The sequence below is a fragment of the Orbicella franksi genome, chromosome 2 (assembly GCF_964199315.1).
Source record: "Orbicella franksi chromosome 2, jaOrbFran1.1, whole genome shotgun sequence".
Lineage (NCBI taxonomy): Eukaryota > Metazoa > Cnidaria > Anthozoa > Scleractinia > Merulinidae > Orbicella > Orbicella franksi.
Window position 1 is genome coordinate 27,537,857 of NC_138146.1, and position 20,220 is coordinate 27,558,076.

At 38.5% G+C, this 20,220-nt stretch overlaps 2 protein-coding genes across 2 annotated transcripts; both read right to left on the reverse strand.

Moving 5' to 3' along the window:
• Positions 1-1,493: 1,493 nt before the first annotated feature.
• LOC145472357 (basic phospholipase A2 taipoxin alpha chain-like) lies at positions 1,494-11,027 on the reverse strand. The gene is made up of 4 exons (XM_081454950.1): positions 10,223-11,027; positions 7,744-7,877; positions 2,826-2,938; positions 1,494-1,708 (listed from the first exon to the last, which is right to left on the reverse strand). Exons 1-4 carry the CDS (start codon positions 10,427-10,429, stop codon positions 1,566-1,568), a joined length of 597 nt encoding a protein of 198 aa, XP_081311076.1. The 5' UTR covers positions 10,430-11,027; the 3' UTR covers positions 1,494-1,565.
• A 746-nt stretch (positions 11,028-11,773) lies between these two features.
• On the reverse strand, positions 11,774-18,381 carry LOC145479029 (uncharacterized). Its single transcript, XM_081457272.1, has 4 exons — positions 17,799-18,381; positions 17,017-17,121; positions 16,115-16,229; positions 11,774-15,379 (listed from the first exon to the last, which is right to left on the reverse strand). Exons 1-4 carry the CDS (start codon positions 17,883-17,885, stop codon positions 14,256-14,258), a joined length of 1,431 nt encoding a protein of 476 aa, XP_081313398.1. The 5' UTR covers positions 17,886-18,381; the 3' UTR covers positions 11,774-14,255.
• Positions 18,382-20,220: the final 1,839 nt, after the last annotated feature.

Here is a 20,220-nt window from a genome sequence, read left to right on the forward strand (position 1 = left end):
ATTTTGAAAACGTCATTGACAGAGATCTAACCCATACAAACCGAAACTGTCGCTACTAGTAACTTCTATTAAAGTTACCGCCTGAGTATGATCATAAAACTTCAAGCACTGTCCTTACCTTATTTTGGAGTGGAATACAAAGAACCACACAAGCTACAATGGCCAGTGTAACATACAGTAATTGTAGTGAGAGTATCTTGGGTATCTTTGTTCAAGAACAACAGACCTGCTTATGGCTCAGTTATAGACAGAACTAACTACAACCAGGCAGATAAGGGATGAATCACGTCTGACCACATGCTTGAGACAAAACTTTTTCATCTGTGATTTTCATATGGAAACTGGACATACGCAGAACTTAAAAGCCGTTATAACACCTGTCATACAGTTTAAACTAAACTGTTACTTTCAAATTAACACTTTGTCACTTTGACAAGTAAAACAAACCTTCCGCATACTTTTGTTTACAAAAGAGCATTTACTTTTAACAGTTTTCCTTTTTTTATATAGATCCATTTCTGTCTGAGTACCAATCTCTGGTTTATTTACTTCTCTGTTTTGGAGAGACGCAAATGATATATCTCTTTGATCATGAAAGAATACTAGTTTAATGAGTAAAAATCTGCTCACGTTTCTACTTTTTCTAAAGACATCATCGTAGGCATTCTAACTGTAATCAAAAGCTCCTAACAGAAATACATAATCACCTTAGATTTATATGTTGTTGATAAGCTCTATAATACCAATTTCTTCCAGTATTTCTTCTTTTTGGGGTGACTCTAGAGAGTACTTTATTGATTTCTTTTTTCTTTTTTTTTTTTTTGTCATCTTAGATGAAAACCATATAAAATTATTTACCCAGCCTCCTGACGTACATATATTTCGTACTTTGTTTATTGAGACTTTTGCTGAATCTTTCGTTCACGAGGGTTCTTTAATTTCATTTTATTTTTCATATATTTTTCACATTCCCTTTTTCTCTATGGAGAAAAACTTGAACGTAGGCTGAGTTCATTTCCCAACCGAAACTTGCCGAGTTTCATCGCTCAGTACAATTGTTGACTATCGCCAAAACGATCACCAGGATGTACAAAACCTGACCCAGATTGAGAGGTTTCCAGATCTCACCCAAATTGCATTCTTATCATATCACTTTATGCCTGAAGGATTTTTATATTTGTACAACTGAAAAATTGAACCGGACTGAAATCATATTGGTCTAGCTCAGCGAAAGAGATTCTCCTTTAATGTTTGTTTCGTTATTTGTTTGTCTTTGTTCTTTTTTTTAATTAAGTACTAAGAATTTAAATGTAAAGTAGACACAGTTTGCAGACTACATTGATCTTTTAAAATATTGGTCGAAAATTAAACCCTGTGACAGCATTTTGACTACAGCTTGAACACATAAAAGCAATTTGATCGCGGTAACCTTGGTTGGTTTATATTTGGGCTGACTTTTATTTTTGAAGAATAGCAGACTTCACAGTGTTTTGAAAGAAAATTTATTTTCTTTCATTTCATTTTGCTTTTGATCGCATGTGTTATATCTTATGTCGGAATTCAAGTCAACATTTTGAAGTGTCGTAGTCGATATATGCTGCGTCGAAGCTTTCTTTAGCGAAATATTCTGCAGCTTTGCTGTCGTATTCACAAAGAGCTCTCTTGCAAGCGGCATCCGGGTCATCAGGCGGATAGCTGGATTCGGGTTCTAAGATTGTAATTAAACAAACAAATAGATAAATGCAGGGCAAGTACTACCTTAAATAACTCTCTCTTTTTCCAGGGCACTACAATTTTAAAGTTTCCTGTTCTTCAACTTCCTGTTGTATGAGCTTCAGCTATAAAATAGTAAAACTGCCACCATTCTTGCATAAGTAAAGAGCCACGTATAAGAACCTACATTTTTCAGTACAGGTCAACCTGAATAGGTTCTTACATATCGGGTGTTTGGTTGGAACAACGCTGTTTAGGTTCTTAGTTAGGTTCTTATTTTATTCAGAGATTTAAAGGCAACTCAATACATCAAGTAAGAATTGAATTGCGCTGATCTTACAAATGAGAATCTGTTTCAAATTTCAGGCTGAATGGGTTCGTCTAATTTCAAAATTTCAGCCTGTACGTTCCTGGGATCCACTGGTTTCTTATGCGTGGATGTAAAGTGTGTGACGATGGTTGAGAGCAAGTGATGAAAGCTGTGTAACAAGAACTATAAGTGGGCACAGGCTATCTTTATAACTTGTTGCGTTCACAACATGAACATGAATCAGTCATTAGTCACAGTCCAAGTCTTCAACAAAGTTATGGTCTTGATCTGCGTTCCAGCCAAGTGGCTCATCAGGCAGGGACGGCGTCTATGTCCAGTTTCCGTAACATGAAGCGACTAGGAGTCCGATTTCTAATGGATGCTAATCCATCACAGGGTTGCATCCAGCATGCATACAGCTCGCCCGTAAGCATTTTTTTTTTTCACTTGAATGAAGAGAGGCACTGTGGAAGATTGGTGTTTTACCCAACTTAAACACAGTAAAATGACCACGACAGGGCTCGAACCCGAACCGTTCGATCTGGAATCCAGGGCACTTACCATTAGTTCAAGGCGCCTTGAAGGTTAAGTACTTTGAATGAATTGAATTGCAGTTGTTTGTTTCAGTTTTTGTTCTTTTTAAGCTAGTGAGTCTAGTGAGAGTCGTATTATCTATTTGGCCCGATTGATTGGACTCGACCTTCCAAGGTGCTTTCCTTCCGGAACTAAATCATGATGTAGACTGACGTAAAAGGTTAAGACAACACAAAACATCGATTTGATCTGTAGGACAGTTTCTTACCACATTTATTACACCCAGTGTAAAGGTAAGTAGCAGAATATGGCATCCACCAATTAGAACAGATATTGTTTGTAACCAAATAGTCGTAACAATAATCATGTGTATAGCAACACCTGCGATACAAATAAGGACAAACCATTTAATAATTCATTCCCTGAAGCCTGGTTCACACTTGTGAGATAAGCATAACACAAGTGAAATAAGCACAAGCATAAGCACAAGAAAAAGAAACATGTTCCTTTTTTCTCGTGCTTGCGCTTATGCTTATTTCACTTGTGTTATGCTTATCTCACAAGCGCGAATCAAGCTTTAGTGAACAGTAAATGATCTCTTCGCACAATATCGATTCATCATAAAATAGAAACACCGCGAGAAAGGTGAGAAGTATATATTATTTCATCGCCTAGAGGAGAGATTGCTTTAAGAGCAGCTTCGCCTAAATATCAACTAGACTTGGAAATAGCGAAAAAATCGAATTTCTTCAAACTCGCCCAGAATGAAGCCCTACGGGCACTAGTTACAAAAATATCGTTTTAAGTTCGATAAATCAAAAATTATTTTTTTCCGCAATTTTTTCGTTTCGATGCCCCAAATCGGCCAAAATCCATCGCAAATGAGCGGCATATTCAGAGGCTCGTAAACTCAAAAGTAAAAATCTTCATTACAAACTGACTGCACGTCGTATTTGTACTTCCTTTTTTGTCTATTTAGAGCTAAATAGATCGTGATTTGATTAGAACTTAAATATTTGACGAATTTCCTAAATTAACGACCCAAGACAGCTTTACAAGAGGTCTACATTTAGCCTATTTTCAAATGCTAAAAAGGCGTTCTGGTACACGGCTTTTCCCAAAACGACTAGTTTGGTGTAAAAGAGCATTCTTTCTTCTTCAAATTAGTGAAATAAAATTTTTGGGTAAATAAAATCGCGAGCGCTGAGATAGCGAACTAAATGCAGCACTTCTTCCTGAAAACGTGACCTTTGACCCGAGCGTAACGAAACCGATTACTGCAAGAAAACCCGGAAGAAAAGCAAACGCTTCGTTATTTTGAAACAATTCCTAGTGATATCTCTCCGAAACCATGATTGCAAGATATGGTTGGCGAAATGGTGCAAAATTCACAAGGTTTATATTCATTCACATTTAATGTTGTTATTATTATTCACGAATATATTTATTCACATTCAGCAACTAAATTTATATTCAAGAGATATACTAATTCACATTTAACGACGTATTTCGTATTCACGAATATATTTACTCACATTTACGGGATGTATTCATTCACATTCAACGGTTTATATTCATTCACATTCACGATCGAAATATTGGTTTAACACGGTGCAATATTCATTCAACATTTTCTGCGCACCGCCTTCGCGCATCATTAGGTCCCAGCTCACGCTCTACAATTTCTGAACACAATATGGCGGACGAAGGAAGCCTTATTATATGAAGGGGTAGAACAAAGACAAACGACCCCAAACATACACAACTGAACATAAACATTACATGGGCTAGAGGAGATAACAGACTGCTCGATGATTTCGGATGAGCAAGTAGATAATCTCGTACAACGTTTTATGAGTGATCATGGGACTCGGGTATTCCTTGGTGACCGGACATCTTCGATCATTATAGGTCTCAGAGTTCAACGGGATGGAATCAGGGAGAGCATTGACCGCGTTGACCCTGGAAACTCTAGAATCCGTTGGGCTGTCGTAATTTCTAGGAGAGCGTGTTCTGTGGCTGCTCCAAATAGCTTGTGGCATATTGACGGACACCATAGCCTGGTTACTGTCATGCATGGGGGTATTGATGATTTTCCTTTAATTAACCTTTAATCTTTAACAAGGTACACCTAAAACAATGTAAAAAAAAAAACTATACTAGCGTTGTTGTTGTGGTTTTTTTGTTTAAATGTTCTACTAATAACAGAACTGTAGCATTGTCCTAGATTTATTTCCCTCACCGACGCAAAGGTTTGAGTGGCCATCAAGGGTGCGAAGTGGTCATAGGGGTGAAAAATGTGAGGGTGTCTTACGACAGCCCAGCTGATTCTAGAGTCTCCAGGGTCAACATGGCCAATACTCTCCCTCTTCCATCCCGTTGACTGATCACTCATCATGAAACGTTCTACGAGATTGTCTAGTTGCTCATGCGAAATCATCGAGAAGCCCGTACTCCACAATACGACGTTTCAATGTCCACCTTGAAACAAGAAGCATTTGAACTTTGTCCACGTGAAACCCGACGATCTTTGTTGCAGAAGGAAAATAAAAATTAGAATTAAAATATTTAGAGAGGAAGAGCGGGCTTTCATTCAGACCCTCTATCCTGGTCGAATTGGGATTTGGAGATGCTGTTTTTTTGTGGGGGGAGGAAAACCGGAGCACCCGGATAAAACCCTCGAGCAAGGCGAGAACCAACCACAAACTCATCGCCGGGTCAAACTGGTGGGAGGCGAGGGTCACCACTGCGCCATCTCTGCTCCCCAAGAACTACCTCCGATATTGAATATCGAGTTCGTAAGACCTCAGGGCTGGTCACAGAATACACTGCAAGGTTTGTGCAGTTTGATGAGTCGTGTCGTATCCATTCTCCATGCAAAAGACATATATTTCCCAGTATTTCATTCAGTGCTGCCCTATGATACTGACGAAAGGTAGTAATTGCTGGAGAGCTACACTCGAGCCTTATTTGGATGTTCTCTCTCAATCCTACTTCCGCGGTGTTCCATTCCCCTTCGCACTCTTGTAGGAGATCGAAAGTTCCTGCCAATGTAACATTTGTGTTTGGGGTCTTTGGTCTTTGTTCTACCCCTTCATATAATAAGGCTTCCTTCGTCTGCCATATTGCGTTCAGAAATTGTAGAGCGTGAGCTGGGACCTAATGATGCGCAAAGACGGTGCGCAGAAAATGTTGAATGAATATTGCACCATGTTGAACCAATATTTCGATCGTGAATGTGAATGAATATAAACCGTTGAATGTGAATGAATACATCCCGTAAATGTGAGTAAATATATTCGTGAATACGAAATACGTCGTTAAATGTGAATTAGTATATTTCTTGAATATAAATTTAGTTGTTGAATGTGAATAAATATATTCGTGAATAATAATAACAACATTAAATGTGAATGAATATAAACTTTGTGAATTTTGCACCATTTCGCCAACCATAGCAAGAAACTATTTCCAGATATGAAATCTTACAGGGTCAAAAAAGGAGCTAAAGGGCGCATTTTGACACAATAACTCTGTTTGCTCAGTAACTACTGAGTGAACAAAGTAGAATCAAGCACTTTTAAAAGGTAATGGGAAACTTACTCAGTCTGCACGGTCTGCAGTGTTTTGGCGTGACCGATACTACGCAGTATTCGAACGTGACAGTAACTACTGAGTGAACAAAGTAGAATCAAGCACTTTTAAAAGGTAATGGAACTTGACTCTAGCTTCTAACTGTTCATGAAGACAGCCAATTTCACTTTACATTTTTGGGGATTGTTTATTTCGGGGTTGTCCATGGAAACTGTCAGTTGAGTTAAGTGAGTTTTAGGACAAACATGCGGTCGGCATGTGCATGGAATTTAAGCTAATTTATAGCAGCGGGCAGGTCACGGAACATTAAACATTTCTTCTTTTAGAGGTTTTCAAATCTGGATCCTGCTTCTTTTGAAGGTTAATCCAAGAAGACGACTCTTCTATTAATATAAATATTCAGGTAAGTATCGCCTAACATACTTCAAGTTTGCAAATTTCACTGGAATTCGTTAACGGTCATTGACTTCAATTTTCAGCAAACAGAGTTATTGTGTCAAAATGCGCCCTTTAGCTCCTTTTTTGACCCTGTAGGATTTCATATCTGGAAATAGTTTCTTGCAATCATGGTTTCGGAGAGATATCACTAGAAATTGTTTCAAAATAACGAAGCGTTTGCTTTTCTTCCGGGTTTTCTTGCAGTAATCGGTTTCGTTACGCTCGGGTCAAAGGTCACGTTTTCAGGAAGAAGTGCTGCATTTAGTTCGCTATCTCAGCGCTCGCGATTTTATTTACCCAAAAATTTTATTTCACTAATTTGAAGAAGAAAGAATGCTCTTTTACACCAAACTAGTCGTTTTGGGAAAAGCCGTGTACCAGAACGCCTTTTTAGCATTTGAAAATAGGCTAAATGTAGACCTCTTGTAAAGCTGTCTTGGGTCGTTAATTTAGGAAATTCGTCAAATATTTAAGTTCTAATCAAATCACGATCTATTCAGCTCTAAATAGACAAAAAAGGAAGTACAAATACGACGTGCAGTCAGTTTGTAATGAAGATTTTTACTTTTGAGTTTACGAGCCTCTGAATATGCCGCTCATTTGCGATGGATTTTGGCCGATTTGGGGCATCGAAACGAAAAAATTGCGGAAAAAAATAATTTTTGATTTATCGAACTTAAAACGATATTTTTGTAACTAGTGCCCGTAGGGCTTCATTCTGGGCGAGTTTGAAGAAATTCGATTTTTTCGCTATTTCCAAGTCTAGTTGATATTTAGGCGAAGCTGCTCTTAATAACTTCAATGTTCTGACCTACCAATTCTGCTAACGAAAAGGCAAATTTACATAACGAAAGACGTAACAGACTTATAATTTACGCTTGCTCTGCAATTTTGTTTTGGGGAAAAGTATGAAACACATAAAGAAAGAATTGCATGCAGAGCTTGAAAACGAAATAAAGCTTTCCAAGATGAGTATAGAGTCGGGTGGAGCTCTCAATTTCTGACTCAGACTCAGGCTCAGACGGAAAGACTAGGAACGAAATTGCTGATGCTGTTCGAATCTTACACATAGGCACTGTTTAATGCAGACATTCCCAACAGGAAAACGCTTGCATAACCTGGCAGAGTTTGCATATTTGCGTATTATTAAATACCTGTCAGTTTCATCCACAGGAGTTCCTGATCCTCCATATCCACACCAGCAACCATAATCATAATAATCCCAGGCGCTCCGGTTTGTAGCACAATCGATCATCATTGCAAACTGATACAGGTTTCGCTCTTTGAAATGAAGGAATAAATGTTACTTTTAAGTAACACAGTGTCAGACATTTAGTACCATAGCTTGACTTGAGCAAGATTATGTTTGTTTACGACTCACGTATGGGTTGACGGTCAGTTCAATTTTGTCAGGATTGTTTTTTGGATATATTATTTATTTACTACTCACAAGTGCAAAATCATTTTCTAATTGACAATATGTCACTCATCAGAATATTGAGAGGGAAGTCTCAGGAACCTTTCTGGGTTTTGGAGCACCCCTTTACTAAATGATAAGAACAACTCGGGCAAACTATGAAATTGCAATGAACTGTACATGTACTAGGGTTAGGAAAGTATTGTTACCCAATAATATTCAACAGAACAAGCAAAACAATACAAAAACGCACCAAATACAAATCTTACATTTCTGTACTCCATTTGTAACGGTAAAAGTGTGAAAATCGATTTACATCGGACAGGACGGAGTTTCAGATCGCTAGGCGAGGATCGCGAAAATCACCAAAAAGTGATGGACAACCTGGTTTCAAGACGGCCTAAAAATCTTATAGACATGTTTAGTGTAGCGAGCGAAATTTACCTAATTAAAATTTAAGGTTTTGATTTGATGTACAAAGCTATGTGCTTAAGACGCTGTCTCGATTGTTGCGTAGCTGTGTCGGAGTTAACGGGACTGCATATTTCGTCATGTTTTTATTTTTCTTTACTACGGCGTCCCGTCAACAAAGTTTAGTAGAACCCTGCCTTATGGTCACCTCGTTATTGCGACCACCTTTTCTTATCCCGGCGAAACGCCCGTGCATTTTTGGATAAAAAAAAACCGTTTATTTGGCCACCCCGTTAACACGGCCAACAGCCACATTCTGAAATCCCAACCTGTATGATTCTTTATAATTTTACCCCGTTTACACGGCTACTCAAACCAGTTATGTTCATCTTTCCTACTTAGTTAATATTTTGTGTACTGATTGAAGTTTATTTGTTTTAAAAAAAAATTATATATCCATTCAGGATTTAAGAACAGTTGTTTAAAAGTACAACTGTGACATTTCTGTTGCGACGTCACTCAATTCAGACCAGTCAAGAAATTTGACTTACCTTGTTACTATGGCCCGTTGGTGACCGTATTTACGGGGTTCCACAGTATGAAATTTCTTCAATTTTTGCGATTCTTTTTTCGTGTGAAGGAGACTTGTGCCGGCATACTGTAAATTTACTCGGATTTATGTAAAATTTTCATGTGAAATTTGCTGAGTAATTTCAAGATCACCACTGTGTATCAATGCACCTACGCTGCCAGGCCAGTGTACAGACAGTCTTTTTCTATCAAGCTTACCGTGTTGTGTTTTCAACGGCGTCTTTTCACTTTACCCCTGCAAGCGAAACAGCGATGTAACGTGAATATCAACGGGTTAAACGATTAATGGAATGGCTGCGTCCATTTAATTTTAAAGTTTTTGAATGTAAACTGTATTTCAGCTTGTTGGAGATCCTTTGAGCAGATACATACCGCCGCGCTGCCTCAGATTAATTCGATTCATACCATATTTTTCATAATTGCCGAAAATCGAAATCATTATTAATAATAAAATGTCTGCAAATTCTGAATCAAAAATGAAAACGCAAGAGACACCTTATAGCACGAAATTTCAAATTTTTTTTTTCTATTTTCGCGGCTTTTCTAAGATCCGCAAAAAAAATTAATCGCCGCCCTCCCCCCCCCCCCCCCCCAAAAAAGAAAAGTTCCCACAAAAATTTCCACTGGCGAAATTATACATACAAAAATCACATGTAGAATCTTTTTGGTGCCATATACTGAAAACGTTCAGAAACAAAATGATGAAATTGCCCTCGGTACACTTCAGGCGCCGTAGTTATTCGCTGATCCATCAGGCAGGAGCAATCAGTCACGCAAGGGCAAGATGTAATCACAATACTGAGTAACACTGTTTACCGTGTTGTTGTCTCACTTGTCAATTGAATATATTCAAATCAAAAACAAAAATGTTGAATTGCAATTGAATGCGGCTTCCTGAAAATCGCAAAAACTGGTTCCCTGAACTGATACAAAAAATCGCCGATCCGCAAAATTAAACTCCCGCAAAAAAAAAAAATTAAGTGCGACACGGTAACTCAGGCGATTGCAAAGATTTCAATACTTTTAAGTAGAAAATTTACGGAGACAAATTGTGCATCATTATTTTTTGCATCTATCTGTTTTTAGATAAAGGAGTTTCTTTAGTTTTCTAAAAAAGGGAATCGTATATCACTGGAAACATTCATTTTTGTAGCACATCACCTCCCGGGCCTGTAAAAGAACACATAGACAAGTCACTCTAGATGAAATAAGACCTTTCTGGCATTGAATATGAAAACTGGTAAATGATTTTCACTGGTCAAGAACTTTCTGACAAAGGCTCCGTGTGTAAACTCGACTAACTTGCTTTGAGTTTGCGCGCCATCTAACAAACCTACCTTGAAAAGAGATGCCGGGACAGACAAAACACATAAAACAATGGAGACGAGAAGAAAAAGAGTGGGTACAAGTTTTGACCTCATTCTGCAAGCAAAGTTCGCCAGCAATGATAGATCGAGTAGTGTTCACGGACGTACGGCGAAAGCGGAACAAAAGCATGCGGCCGAAAGTAATTATCTTCTAGAGATCACAAAAACTAATTGAATGTATGAAGAGTATTTAAGCAACTAACAAAACGTTTTGTTTAAATTTCGCCTTTTTGGCCAATTAAAATCATATTCGCTCGAAATGATTGTCATTCGATATAGCCTTTTAATGTTTAAAAGACAATTTCTGATGGAGTTGAAATTTCACTGAGTTCTCATTGGCTGCTGGTAAAAAAGTAAATTGTTTGAACAAATCTGTTAAAATATTGTACACAACTTTTCCTTCCTCTTCTCTCACGTTTCATTTTATGTCAAGAGCTTGGATATATTCTCAGGTGTTTTCACGAATTGTTGCATCTCTCATTAAATGAGACACTAATGGACACTTTGAAAATATCCATTTCCCACTTGCTAGACTGGTTACTTTCTCCATTCGGCTGCCCTCGGGCGGCATTTTTCTCACGCGCAAGTAATGGCTCATTTGTGGTAGTATTTGTTTTCTTTTTGTATGCAGTAGGTCAGTTTGGGATCACGCTAACTGCATGCTTGAAATTACAAACTTAAGTTAAACATTAGCTAACATTGAAGCCCGAAATGTTGTTTTTCATAATAACAGAATTATCTCCAACAGTGTTTCCTGATCACCGAATTAAAATTTTTTATCGAAATAACAAATAATATCAAATAGAGTTATATAAATAAATTTGGGAACGAAATCAGAATGAAATTAGAGCAACTGTCAGCTTCGCGTTTCGTCCCAAGTGGAGCATGTACTGGGACCTAGTTACCTGAGCGTGGTTACTAAGTTCATGCAAAATGGCGGAAGTAGAGTCTCACATACCGGCTTTTTATTTTATCAAGGCTCTCACTCTTTGGTAAACTTCGCCAAGGTAAGAATTCCTTACAACCCAATATGCAAATATCAATTAACTTTGGAATAATTGCAGAATACTCGGCCACTCGAAGCTGGACCCCTTAAAAACTACGCAGTTTGTGCACTATCATTCTTTTTTTTTTTTTTTTTTTTTTCACGTTGATTACATTGGCACGTGGCTACGGGGCTACTCGGCTACGTGGCTACTCATCTTTGTAGCCGCCAAGCCACTGTTTCAAAAAGTGTTTTGGAGTGGCCGGGTATTCTGAGCTTTTGTTCGAAATAATTGAGCTTCCGCTGTCATGCATAGGACAAAGAACGACATCCGCAAAGTTGCACGATAAAACACTAAAAACAGCTGATGTGTAAAACTGAGACTGCAGACCGGGGATAGAATGAGTTTAGCCTGAATAATACACAGGCTAGCCTGTTTACGACCAGCTCTCGTATATAGAAAATAGTACCACGATATACATAAATATTTAAAACGTCTACAGTCTACATTTGTACATTTTACTCCAGATCTGCAGCCTGCATTTTACCCTCAGACTGATATCTGCAGTAAGTATCTGACCGGATCCTCAGAGGATGCTATCGACATTTGTAATCACGCCCCCAAAACCCCCGGGGAATAGTGTGTAAATTCTCAAGGGCATCTTTTTTTTTTCCAATTTTAGAAGCTTTCCCCAGGCCCCAAGGCCAGATTCAAAAGTGATTGGCTCCACCCCTCAAGTAAGTGTGAAATCTAAGTCTGCAAGTCAAATAACAAGTTTTCGTGACTGAAATGTCAAAAGCAATGTATCAAAAACATGACCCGATCACTCCATGACATCTTTATGGGCATGTCAGGAAATAGCTAATGCTATTCTGTGTATTTAAACGAGTTAAGGTGTACAGAGTAACAAGGCCTTCACAGGCAGCTGATAAAGATATCTCTTTCAAAGTCGCTCTCGAAGGTGAACACAAACTTGTTTTTTGCTTCAATTCAGAGCCCAATTATTTGCTCACTCAATTGTGACATTGGGTGACCAGAATACAGCTTCTTATTGAATGTAAAATTTCCACAACATTCACCAACCAGCAAATTTATCTACCACATGAGAAAGTTTGGCTGACCCAACAGGAGCATAGTGTGCATATTTTCTGCTAATCTTTCCAGGGATGGTGCAAGGAATTTATGCCAAATCTCTAACTATAGCGCAGTAAAATCCCCACTATCCGGGGTTTTGGGGGTCAGGATTACAATTGACTAGCATGTAAGCCCCTCCATTGCTCCACTGGGTATTTTTGTCAGCTCATGGGTGGGGCATTGTCCAAGGCCATTCTATCTTTTAGCATTTTTTTTTTTTTTAATATGTGCATCCTTTGTCATTTAATGGGTAAACCACTGGGTATTTGCACAAATATTTGCAACAAGAGCCATGACTAAATTATGCCAATCGTAATTATTTTGTTTTCATCATCATCATCATCATCATCATTATCATTGTTATTATTATAACTATCATTATTATCATTATTATTATTATTATTATTATTATTATTATTATTATTATTATTGTGTTTGCATCAATGGAGATACACAGGCAATGTAAGTTTTGATCTGGTGAGCAATTTAATTTACATATTTACAATCATATGAACATGTTTCCGTAATTTAAACTTCCGCAGGTTCTTTAACCCAAAATTCCAAAATACAATGCCTCCAAGAGTGGTGAAAACTTGTCATTACAGATATCTAAAAGGGAGTGAGGATGAGCCCCTTTTCAGAAATAACAACACTTACTGATCTTAACCAGCCTGCTGGTTGCAACTTCATTTTGGCATAATCACAACTACAACTGATTTAAAAACACTTCAGTCCTGAATGTTACTTCACAAATTTTAATCATTGATTTTCCACTCAACACTTGATTTTAAGGGGTTGATACACATTTCAACATCCCATATCAGATATTAGCAAGAACAACAAATTAGATTCTACAATTAAGCTTTCAAGCTGCATACTGTATGTACAATGTCATTTACTTATTAATTACTGGTATTCGAGCTCACATAATTAACTTCTTTTTTCATGAGGATTTTACCCAAGTATACATTTAAAAGTAACTTATATACAATAGAATGTACAGTAGGTGACTCTCTCTCTTGGTCTGACAAAAAGGCTTAGAGTCTTATCTACTGAATACACTCACTTCCTAGTGATATTTCATGTGCATTGCACACATATATCCACATTATTAGGACCTTTAATGAGGCAATATCCCAGGGGAGGCCCTCCTATGAAAACATCAGGAGAGTCAGTGCTATGTGTTGATTGGTACTGCACGAGTGTAAACCTTACTCATGGCTATACCTTTCAGGGAAATATTGACGTTAAAAAAACACACCTGCTTTTAATAGGGTTTTTCAGTTGCATCCATTGTACAGTACAGTTTAGAAACTTTATGAGAACATACCACTAGAGCAACGAAACTGCATTAGAAATTTCAATATGAAGCAGTTTTCTTGTGATCTGAAAAAATCATAACAAGGTTTGTGGACTAAGTGTCTTGAAAGCGTTACTGTGATTATTATTTCAATTCTTAACAGTTAGTGAACAGTTGCTCCACTTAAGCTTGCAAAATCTAGATTGACACCGTGCCAGAAAAAAATTTAGCAGCTACAGTTTACCACTCTAATGCTTTTCATAGTATATAAATCCAAGGACCACTTAGCACTGAATGTAAGGTATAGACCAGAGACTAAAGTAAAGTCATCAGCTCACCCAAAAGGTTTTTACACCCCTGGCAATTACATTCATTAAAATTTTGTGTCAAAGGAAACAGTGAATGTTTGGGAACAGATGCAGTACACCGCATACTGACTCTCCAGAGGGACATAAGTCAATTAAACACTGGTCAATAAATCTCTTGTTGCACTTTCATTCACTGAAGAAGGTTCATGTCCAATGTGCGTAGAATCAACATCCCTTGGTTTAGACTCACACTGCTTCTGAACTGACTCGTTCTTGGTATTTTGCATGCCATTCAGTCCTACCATGCCATTGACTTGGGGAGCAAAGGGAAAACTGGATGAGAAATGTGGAAACTGTGGATTCCCCATTCTCATGCAGTTAAGTGCTGTAAAATACCAATTAGGTATTGATTTCATTTCAGGAAATGGTGGCAAAGGAAAGCTCAGATGCAGAACCACTGGAATGAAGTGCGTACCCGATGGGTGAAGAGCGTAAGTTGGCAGAGTGTATGGATTAGGCATGTATGGGGTCCTTGGCGAAAGGGGTGTGGCCTGAATTGGCATATCTAGGCCAAGGTTGGGCCAATTACAGTTGACAGCTGTGCTTTCAGGTCCACATCTACCACCATCCATATTAGCTCTGTCAAAGATGTTGCTACCATCCTGCTTTAAAGAACTGGAAATCGCTTCTTTTTCTTTGTCTGAACCAACACTACTCCCTCCTGTGTTTGAATGAGCACCTTTATTTCCATCCCAGCCAGTACCAAGGGAAGCTTTTCTCTTTTCTTTTTTTATGCTGCTACTCACTGATTCTGTTGAAGTACTACTTCCATTACCATCACTACAAGAGTTCTTATCAGAATCAAGATGTGGTATTTTTGCAACTGGGTTTTCACAGGAAGTCTCATTTTGGATGTTGGAGTTTTCACTGTTCTCATGGGTTCTTTTATGTCGCCAGGATTCATGACAAGATTTTGAAGGGGGCAAACTACTAATGTTTCCATTAGAAGTGGCACTCAGACATTTGTTGTTTTGATTGTCTTTGTGGTTTTTCTCTGAATCACTCAATTCTGTAGTTTCTCTCATAAACTGTAATTCATTCTGCAGATGGCCCATTAGTCGCTGAAAACAAGGCTGTTCAAGGTCCATGGCTTCTACATTGGTAAGGCAATGAAATACCTCTTTAATGCAGTCGCTAAAACCATTGTAGTAGTTTGAAGTCAGCTCCAGCTGTGCACTAGGAGGTTTACTATCTTTAGCTGTGGCATTTTGTATTTCTGCAATAACAATTAAGTATAATTGATAAGATCAAGTTGTTCCTTGACTGCATTAAAATGATGAACACAATGATTGTTGAATCCTACGATGATGATGACATACTATAACAGACTAAACAGTTTCAAAAATACCAATCTTTGTTGCTCTTCTGGTCCCTAATACTTTAACTGGTGATAAAACAGGCTGAATTGAATCACAACTCATAGCAAGTTTCGTCTGTCAAAAGTCAACACTGCTTTACATGTACATGTGAACAAATTTTATTAGTGACCTGAGTTCATCTTCCACAGCAGTGTGAGGATTAAATATGGGACATGCATCACCTGATTAATTTTGAATCTCAAAAGTGTGTAAATAAGCAGATTGTCAGGTCACACCACACAGACCTCCCCTTACACACGAGGTTTGACATGGCATGAAAATACCAGTAGCACTGATAATTTGGACAGTGACATTGAGATAGCTGGTCAGTAATCTTTCTTCAATCAGGCTAGCAACATTTTTGGAGCAGGGAAAGATATCAAAAAACCATATTACTGTTTTACTTCATAAATCAGATACAGGCAAAGGTTTTCTGATAATACATTTAGAATAATCACTCTAAAATGCATGTATTTCCATTATGCAATCAAATTGTTGGAAGAGACATTACAATATTTTTAAACAAGAGCCAGCGAAGAAATTCTTTCACATTATACATGACTGTATAAGTTATAAATCATGAATCTTCTCACCATCTGAGTGTGAATTGTCAGTCTCACTCCTCATCCTCATACATTTATCCCCTGTGAGATCTTGAAGTTTCTTTATGTAACTTATTGTCTTTTCCAGAATTTCAGCTTTCTCCAGCTTAACAGCACATGTATCAAGGAACAAAAAGAATTATCCCAGGCAAAAATGGCACTATGTTTTTCCATAAGTTACAAAAGACTTAACACTAAAAAGTGAGTTGGACAGTTGCCCTAACACTCACAGGAACAATAGAGTTTTTTTACTTAGATCAATTACAAGTACAGACTGTACAGACAAACTAAGATTTCCCCTTTGTGAATACTAAGGAATGATCTAGACCTCGAGGGGGGAAGGGAATTTGCTTGCCTGGCCAGCGTTCCTTCCTTTTGCGATTTTTTTTTTTTTAACCCAAAATAAGGGGGGGGGGGGGCAAGGGGCCCCTCCCCTAGATCTGCCACTGCACATAATATAGAAAACAACCTTGGACAACCACACATACATGTACATGTACCAGATTTATTAGTGTGTTGATAATAAGCTTATTTCTCACATAATAGAATGGGATACGAGTGGCTGTCATATAGATATCCTCCAGTCTTGTTACTTAATTGGGGTTATGTAGAAAACAAAACCTGTTCTGTTATTTTCAAGATGTGGTATTTTTGCTTTATCCCATAATAAAAAAGGTTGAAGGAGGGAATTAAAATAGGTTGCCATTTCTATACAACAAGTATCCCTACCCACCCTTCTCACTAATCCTCTCTAACCGTGAAAGTAATGTCTCAACCAGTAGAACACACTCTATAATCTATGATTACTCCTGGCATTATACTAACATGTATCTTTGTTCTATACTTGGGTACTTGTAAATTGAACACTGCTGGAAAGGGTGTGCTGTACATACCTGTTTTGAGGCAGGCGAGGATGGCAACAACTGGGCTATTTCAGACATACTTATGTTCATTCGGTCTCTTCTCCTTTTCTCGGTGAGCTTATGAGAATATTCCGTCTGTAGAACAACAAGTAAGTTGTTACACATGCCTTGACATTTTAACAATTAGCAAGGGGTATGCCCGGGGGAGATATGTTGATGTTTGTAACTGACCGATACATAGCCCATAGCACTAACAATGACTACGCTCTCATCTGATTTTTGAGAGGTGTAACTATGCACATTGCACCCCTGTTTTTTGACCTTTTGCTTAACCCATGGTTAGCTCCCTCATGATCCATATAAAACACTCATATACATGTATATAACTCGGATATTTTCCCTCTTACAACTCATTTATACAGTATCTATATAGGCATCGCATCGGTCAATATAATGGCAAGCGTCGCATCGAAACAAGTCGAAACATAAGCTACATTAATAGAAAACAGGGGCAAACTAGTGACAGAATATTTAAGCTTTTACATGTACATGAAATCGAACGTCAAGATGAACCAATTTAGAATGCAAACAAACATGGGAAAAATCGACATTGGAGAACTTAAATTACTTGCATTTTACACAAGTTAACTTAGCTAAAATATTTTTCCAGTTTTCGAAGAAAGCTAAATGATGTAAGCTTAATTTAACTTTACTTACGCTTAAGCATATCATCACAAGTTCCTATAACGTCACCTGAAACTGTCGTTCACTGCCTTACAGCGCGTTTGTTTAACTCAACACAAAGCACCTACCTTATGTCCTTTCGACTTTGAGGAACAAGGGGAAACTGGACGGGAACGAAATATCCTTTCCTCGATATCTACCACTGACTCCGCCATGTTGCTAGATGTGCTGCATGTAAACGGCAGTCCAACAATTATGTATCGTAAAGAAATTTCCCAAACCTCGTTATGTGAATTTGTACACGTGCGGTGCTCCTTACATAACACACAAAAACATCGCACGTGAGGTGCCAACTAATATTGTGGATATTGCTCAAGAAAGGCTTACAGGACCGCTTTTTCACGAGTTTGACTACTCTACAGTATAATTTCACTTCTTTCAAATATAAAAAGGGTTATGTATGTGCAATTTTAAAGTGTCTGGTATATTTTGTGCCTCGCGAATGAAGATCAGTTAACTTCCGTTTCCGGTTGGCGTGAATCATACATTGCATAACTCCGCACGTGAGGGGTAGTGTGAAAATTCTGTTTCCTCCTCCCACGTTTATATTTGTTTTATAGTACAGTATTCTGCACTGTTATGACCTTGACACTTCCTGAATTTCAGTTCATGTGCAAAACACGTGTACGGTCAACTGTCTCTTACGTGCCCTGCCGTTTTTCAGTCGTTTCACTGTAAGACGGACACCTCTCTAATCGACAATGGACACATTGAAACCATTATAAGCGCACATACACAGAAATGTAGCTGCTGAATGTTACACCAAATTACGATTTGGAGAAGGAAAATTCGTATTGCAAAGAGAAACGGACTTATTTGACCACAACGCCTTGTTTGAAACTGGGTTAAACTGTTTAGAAACGGACTTTTTTAATCCGCGCGTTTCGGTTCGATTCGGTAAGTCGTTAGATTAATTTCGATTGGGTTCAGTCCCTGAGGTTCAGCAACCGAACTTAATCGAACTCAACCAAACAGAAACTTTTTGCCAATCGAACACAAGCGAACTTTAGAAAATCGAACTACTAATCAATCGAACTCAATCGAACTCCAATCGTTTGACTGATTTGGATTGGGTTCGGCAGTCGAACGTAATCGAACTCTAGATTGATCGAACTTTTCCTTTTAGTCTGCGAACAGGCTCCCGGCGAGGACAGGAAAAAAAAAAAATTAGGCTGGCGAAGCGAGCCGACGAGCGCGAAAGAATTTGTTGAGCGAAGAGAGCGGTCGAGGCGGGGAACCTCCCCCGCCCCGCGCGCAGCGCTCGCTTTGCTCGAATTATTATTTTATTTTTTTTTTCGCCTTGATATTCCAAATCAGTTTAATCCAGTTTCAAACAGGGCGTTGTGGTCAAATAAGTTTGTGAAGGCTTCGAACACTCTGGCAAGATGTCGGCTGTAGATATTGCCGGTGTTGTGCAATGCGACTTCTAGTTTTTACTCAAAATTTACAACGAGGTTATGACAACACTGGTAGCGCTACACTCTTAGACAGAATAAAAAGGAACAGTTAACCCCCTTCTTCCCACCCCCCCCACCCCCCCCCCCAAAAAAGCAATGATGAAGGCGCGAAGGAACAAAAACGCGCCATTTTGGCAGCATTGAAATTGGGGGAGGGGTGGTCCAGGATGTTCCACTTATTGTGTCCAAGATTGCAATCTTGAACAGAACAAAAAGGAACAATTAACCCCCTTCCCACCCAAAGCAATGATGAAGACGCGAAGGAGCAAAAACACTCCGTTTTGGCATCATGGAGGAGGGGTGGTCCAAATGTTCCATTTATTTTGTCCAAGATTGTTTATTGTTTATTTTGCATATGCTGTACACCGGCTTAAGGACGGTGCCTACTTTTGTTAGTGCGCACACATTCTGCGCATCACACAAGGCATGGTTTAAGCGCCGCACGCGCGCTAGGGTTGACAATGACGCAATCATCTACGCTACCAAGTACACGACTAAAACGAAAGCAAAATTTTCCTACTGTAACCAAATCAAGTTTAATGAACCTGTACTTAAACCAGGAACACCACAATAATAGCATATCGCTAAGCACCAACTGTTACCGTCTTCCGGCTGAAAAACTATGTGTTATCTCCTCGAAAATTATACTGAAATCCAACTGTAAGCAATTACCTGCAGATGACGTGGAGGGCGCGCAAAACAAGTGCGAGATACGCAATTGTTTTACTTACTAGGGAGGTGCCAGGAAAAATGTAACGGGCACCGTAAAAGTTTTCAAAAAAGATGAGTAACTTTAAAACTCGTGGTTACCCCTTCATTTTATGTTATGAAATGGAAGTGAGAAGCCTATTCAACACGTGATTAGTTTCTGGTTGGGAGCAAAAGGTGTTTAGACTGTATTTCAGCTGAACCCGAGGAAGGCTGTCAGAGACGCTAAAAGCGCTATTGCAACGATTTTGTTATTAAAAACGTATCAAATATGGTTTTTATGTTACCATTTACCGTGCAGTTTTAAGGTCTTTATAAATGTGTT